General features: G+C 42.3%; 2 protein-coding genes across 2 annotated transcripts; one reads left to right on the forward strand and one right to left on the reverse strand.

Annotated features, from left to right (window-relative positions):
* The first annotated feature begins 2340 nt into the window (after positions 1 to 2340).
* LOC129618337 (GTP-binding nuclear protein Ran-like) lies at positions 2341 to 3068 on the forward strand. Its single transcript, XM_055533103.1, has 2 exons — positions 2341 to 2603; positions 2660 to 3068. Exons 1-2 carry the CDS (start codon positions 2341 to 2343, stop codon positions 3066 to 3068), a joined length of 672 nt encoding a protein of 223 aa, XP_055389078.1.
* Positions 3069 to 3350: 282 nt separating this feature from the next.
* LOC129618338 (uncharacterized) lies at positions 3351 to 3773 on the reverse strand. The gene has a single exon (XM_055533105.1). The coding sequence runs from the start codon at positions 3771 to 3773 to the stop codon at positions 3351 to 3353; it is 423 nt and encodes a 140-aa protein (XP_055389080.1).
* Positions 3774 to 5426: the final 1653 nt, after the last annotated feature.

A 5426-nucleotide genomic window follows, 5' to 3' on the forward strand; every position in this document is an offset into this window, starting at 1 on the left:
GGCCCAACTATTTATGAATACAATGCTTATTCTACGCAAATCAGGCTACTGATAAAATGAATCAAAATGGACCATATGGACAAAACAACAATTAACTGACTTCCCTCGAGTTCGCTCACCTAAATCTTTTAAGAATCCCAAGAACAAATTTCCAACTAATGGCTTCCTAATTTCGCTGATTGGGACAAGACCTTGCCGTAAATCAACAGACGCAAGAACAAAGTCTTCAGTCGCGCATTCCTAGAAGATGAGGCTGCATTCCATGATTTTCAACACGAAGGCGTTTAATAACTCACTTGGGACGCGCAAACATTTAAAAGAACTTTGAATACATCACCAAGCACTTGAGTGATTAATCCGTCAACTCCAGAGTTAATTTGATCCAGAGACAGACCATCTTGGGACTCGTCGTCCGTGAAGAGGACTGGGATGATGTTGACGGCATTAAGCAACTTGGGAAAGAGCTTATGGTTGATGATGTATGTCATGTGCTTCAACTGACTACCTGGAGAAGGACGACGACTGCGATCAACCATCTACTGAAAGATTTTTATTTAGTGAAGAGATAACAGCCATCTTGCCATATTTAGTCAGTGAAAGAGATGCTACTCAGAGATTTTAGTGAGTGAGAGATGACAAATGCTACTGAGAGCCAATTGAGAGACCAATTCCCTGTCCTCACTGTTATCTCCATAAACGTACCGATTGCAAGATCTTTCTCCACGGAAGTTCTACAAAAACAAAGAAAACGGGATGATGGAATGAACATTTCTTCGAAACCAGAACATTGTAGGAAGGGATTGCATGGATCCTTACTCGTCTTCATTAATTGTGCAAATGATCTTTTGAAAGTCTTGATGAATATAACTGCTCCATAAATCAAGCAAATAAGGAGGACTGAATTCGGGAGACGGAGATATTTTTCGGCACGAAAATAACATTTTTATTCCTTTGTTTGCATCAAAATTCAAAACACCATCAGAGTTTGCGATAGCATCACGTAAACACTGACGTGCTGTAGTGAACAGTTCAGAAGTCTGCGAAAATGGAGACGAAATTTGAGACGACATTTGAATGAACGAAAAGTGAGTAGTTCGCGCAAAGTGCTCCACTCAAGACAGATCAAAACAGCTCACAGTTGAATACACTTGATTAAATGGCTGCTGCTTCCGAAATTCGTGCAAAAAATCAAAAGAATCCACATACGATGAAACCGCATCAATGAAACGCTTCTCATCTATTGCCTGAAGAAATTGGAGAGTTGTAGTGTTCTTTCATCTGAAGCCTCTTACTTTTTTCATGGTTTCGGGAAGACTTAGAATTTCATCGAGCTTGGAAACCAAGTGTGAAAGCCTCGAAAGCTCCTAAAAGACACGTCAGATTTTTCCATCTTTTTTAAATGAGTGAATTTTTAATACTTGCATTGAGTTTTCTCGCATTTGTTTGCAAAGGTTCATAAATTTCCCACGTGTCTTTGAGAATGCCGTCTAGCTTTGTTGTAACTGCTGTGGAAATTGTTGCTGTGGCTTCGTCATTCGATTGCAACTGGATACCGTTGAAATTCAAAGTCTGCACAGTGTCAGCAGCAGCCAAAAATTCATTGTAATTGTCATAAACCAGTGTTTGCGCTGAGCTGTCCAATTGTTGGACCTCTTCATCCAATTCATTTGCAACTGTGAGGAGTTCGCGCAATGGTGCAGTGGACATCAACTCAGAGACAAATGTCGAAGGATCAATCCATTTGTTTGTCTTGATCGCTGACGATGCTTCTTCTGCTGATGAACTTTTTTGAGTGGTTGTTGTTGACCCCGCTGTTGTTCCATAAAACGCGTTCAATCGTTCCCCTAAACTTGTTGCGTTTGACGCCATTCTCAATTGAATAGAATTTTGAGTAATTTTCAACTCATATAATCAAAGCAGGTGGAATACGTTCAGATGGCGACCCCTTAAATCTTTCACATCCATTGACTGAGCCTACCACGCAAATACCGCGCTTTATTCAATATATGGTTCGTTGACTGGACCTTCTAAAATTCAGCAGAATACGCTGTATGAGTCTCACTAGACTGCCCCAGTGATTGGGACAGTAGGACTTGGTCATTAGTCAAGGTGTCTGCTCGCGTTTCGTTTGAATTTCCGTCGTAGCGCGTGACCAGCGACGACAAACTCCAAATCCTCACATCTGTTCAATTTGTAAGGAACGGTGGTTGCTATTCTGCCCCACATACGTTTTCTATTTGAATTTACGCCCTCTCTATTTTTAAGTAATTGATTTTTATATCTTGTGTTCTTTATTGATTTTCTTCAATTGAAAGTGTTTTTGTTTCTTTAGACATCGCAATGGAAGGTGCTGCTGCTGCGGCTGTCGCTGCACAATCTGTGTGCGTTCCTGAGTTCAAGTTGGTTCTCGTTGGAGATGGTGGGGTTGGAAAAACGACGCTAGTTCGACGACATTTAACGGGAGAATTCGAGAAGAAATACTTGCCTACTCTTGGTGTTGAGGTCCACCCTCTTTATTTTCAAACAAATTTTGGACCATTAAAGTTCAATGTTTGGGACACAGCTGGCCAGGAAAAATTTGGAGGCCTTCGTGACGGCTATTAGTAAGTCGACAGAAATTGGGTTGAATCAGAGAAAGGGATTCTTTTTGTTTCTTCAGCATAAAGGGTGAATGTGCAATCATTATGTTTGATGTTACTTCGCGGATAACGTACAAGAATGTCCCAAATTGGCATCGTGATGTCACCCGTGTCTGCGACAATATCCCTATTGTTCTTGTTGGAAATAAAGTTGACGTGAAGGAGCGCCAAGTAAAGGCAAAAAACATCCAGTTCCATCGTAAACGCAACCTTCAATACTATGATATTTCCGCTCGCTCGAATTACAATTTCGAGAAGCCCTTCCTTTGGTTAGCCCGTCGCTTGACAAATCAACCATCCCTCGGATTTGTGGGACAACACGCTAAAGCCCCCGAAATTGAAATTTCTGCTCAACTTATTCAAGAAGCAGAGGCTGAACTTCAACAAGCAGCCAACGCAGCGATTGATGACGATGATGACACGCTATGAGGCATTTCGCATGGTGCAGATCCTAAGACCCAACAACTTCGCAGCTTTTCGCCGTAGTTCCATTTTCTCTCGGTAGTCACTCTTTCGCTGATGTCCCATAGTTCAACCATTATTTCTAAACAACATCATATTGATCACGAACCGACATCCTTTGCCTACTTGTGAAATGAGTTTGTGATAATTTTGTAGAATTATTCAATTTTGGCATACTCTCGTATCTATTCATCGAAAATTCTTTCAAGAGCAACTTGCTCAAGTGTGCTATTTGACAACAAGACGGTTTCAATATTGCTGTGTCAGCGTCCCCCTTCCACGGATGCGCATCGCTAAGTGAAGATCTTTTACTTGGAGGGTCACGCGCTTTGCATGAATTGCACATAATAATCCGTCCTCAAACAAGCCAACTAAATAAGCTTCAGCTGCTGTTTGAAGAGCAAACAAGGCTTCTACTGTATAACGAACTCCTGCATCTCTTGGCCAGAACCGTTGTGTAATTTCGCGAACAACTCGAGCAAACGGAAGCTTTGGTATGAGAAAGTCGGTAGATGCCTGATACTTCCGAATTTCTTGCAGGGCTCTTGTACCTGGCCGATATCGCCGACGACGAGGAGCCGTATCCGCTGGCCGATGCACTGGTGCAAAAAATGACGAACTTGACGGCTGTTCTATTGAACGACGAGGGTTGAGATTCTTTGTACGAGGCATCCTTGGCCTACGGAGCAATCTCTTTTACTGGTAGGATCAAAAGGAAGGGTGGTGAAGGCATCTTCTTGACCTTTTGACTATTTGTCTCAAAAGTCTCAGTTCATGCTCCATTAAAAAAATGCTTGATTACACGGTAAAATCTGGATTTGCTGTTGGTTGAGAATATTTGCACATGATGCAACAAAAAGCAAAAAATTATTTTAGCAAGGGTTGGGATGCATCTAGTCATGAAAACGTTACTCGCCTTGTTGGTCGTAGTTGTAGCATTCAGTGGGGTTAGTCAAGTACTGTCCTCATATAATGCAGAAAGCGATTTTACTGACGACACTCCAGCGCCGATTAGATCCATACAGGAAAATTCACCTGAAGGCGACGCAATTGATGAATACTACCACAAAGCAAGAGGATGGCTGAAAAACGCATGGGCAACTATGAGAGGTACGCAACTCCGAGCAGCTTCAAATCTAGCTGCAACTGAACAGACTGGGCGAAAGCACAAGTTGAACGTTTCAATGGGGACGAAGAACAGGAAGAATCCGTCGTTGAAGATGTATCAAATCAGATGGAAGAGCCAATGAAAGAACGGTTGCGAAAGGTAGAAGCCATCAACGTGAATTCCTCTGATCAATTGCCGTAGGTTGTTTCTGATGTGGAGGCTTTAGCCAAATTGATCAAAGACCACGTTAACAAAACTGAACTCGAAGAAAACTCGGAACAATAGCCGACAAGCTGCATGAAAGGTTTCTACAGGTTTTAAGCTACCTTCGCTAAACCTATTCTCTTTTACTCTCCAAGGATGAATTCTCAGAAGGAGCAAATGTTTTTGATTTCGTTCCTTGAATGAGGCCATCACTAGAAATTGTTACACGGCTTCCTAAATCAAAGCCTTCTAATTCAGCCATCGAAAATTTGCGATTCTTGAAAGGGCAAACCCCTGCCGAATACAATTCTGGCTCGATTCTATGAGTTCATGTGACCTTACCGATGTCCGGGCTTGACGTCCTCCCCTCCCTTGCCAGCATCTCTTGGAATGGATCATCTGATATTTGATTCTCTGGAACAACCGCGGGAACAATCGAGGAAACAACTGCTTCTAATCGATTCATGGAAGAATTATTGATCTACGTGTACCAATACAAACGTTGCTTGATGTTCGAAGTTCAGAAAATAATTACACGCATTCAAGACTGGTTTCAATCTTGATCCCAGTCTCCAGTTTGTTGTGGTGGTTTGGGACCTCCAGCTGGTCTTGCCATAATTATTTGATCAACTCTCAAGACAGTTACTGCAGCATCTGCCGCTAATTTGATTGCACACTCCTTTGTCTTGTAATGATCAACAACTGGATTGTCACGCCCTTCAACCATTTCAGCAACACCATCCTCACTCAAACCCTAAAAGTTTGCAATGATTGAAGTTGTGCAACTGTTATCATTACCTCAACATCGACACCAACATTCTTCTTTCCGGCTTTATGGGCACCATAAAGTTGTGTGATGACCTCAGTCGCATACAACCCTGCGTTTTCCGCGATAACGCGAGCAATGCACTCCAAAGCTTCACCAAACTTCACAACGGCGTATTGTTCCAACCCAGGAACGGTTGCACCATAAGACTGAACAGAAAGAAACCCATCGGTTGCGTAATACAAAC

Source organism: Condylostylus longicornis, unplaced genomic scaffold, assembly GCF_029603195.1.
Source record: "Condylostylus longicornis isolate FDR11 unplaced genomic scaffold, ASM2960319v2 ptg000819l, whole genome shotgun sequence".
Taxonomy (NCBI): domain Eukaryota; kingdom Metazoa; phylum Arthropoda; class Insecta; order Diptera; family Dolichopodidae; genus Condylostylus; species Condylostylus longicornis.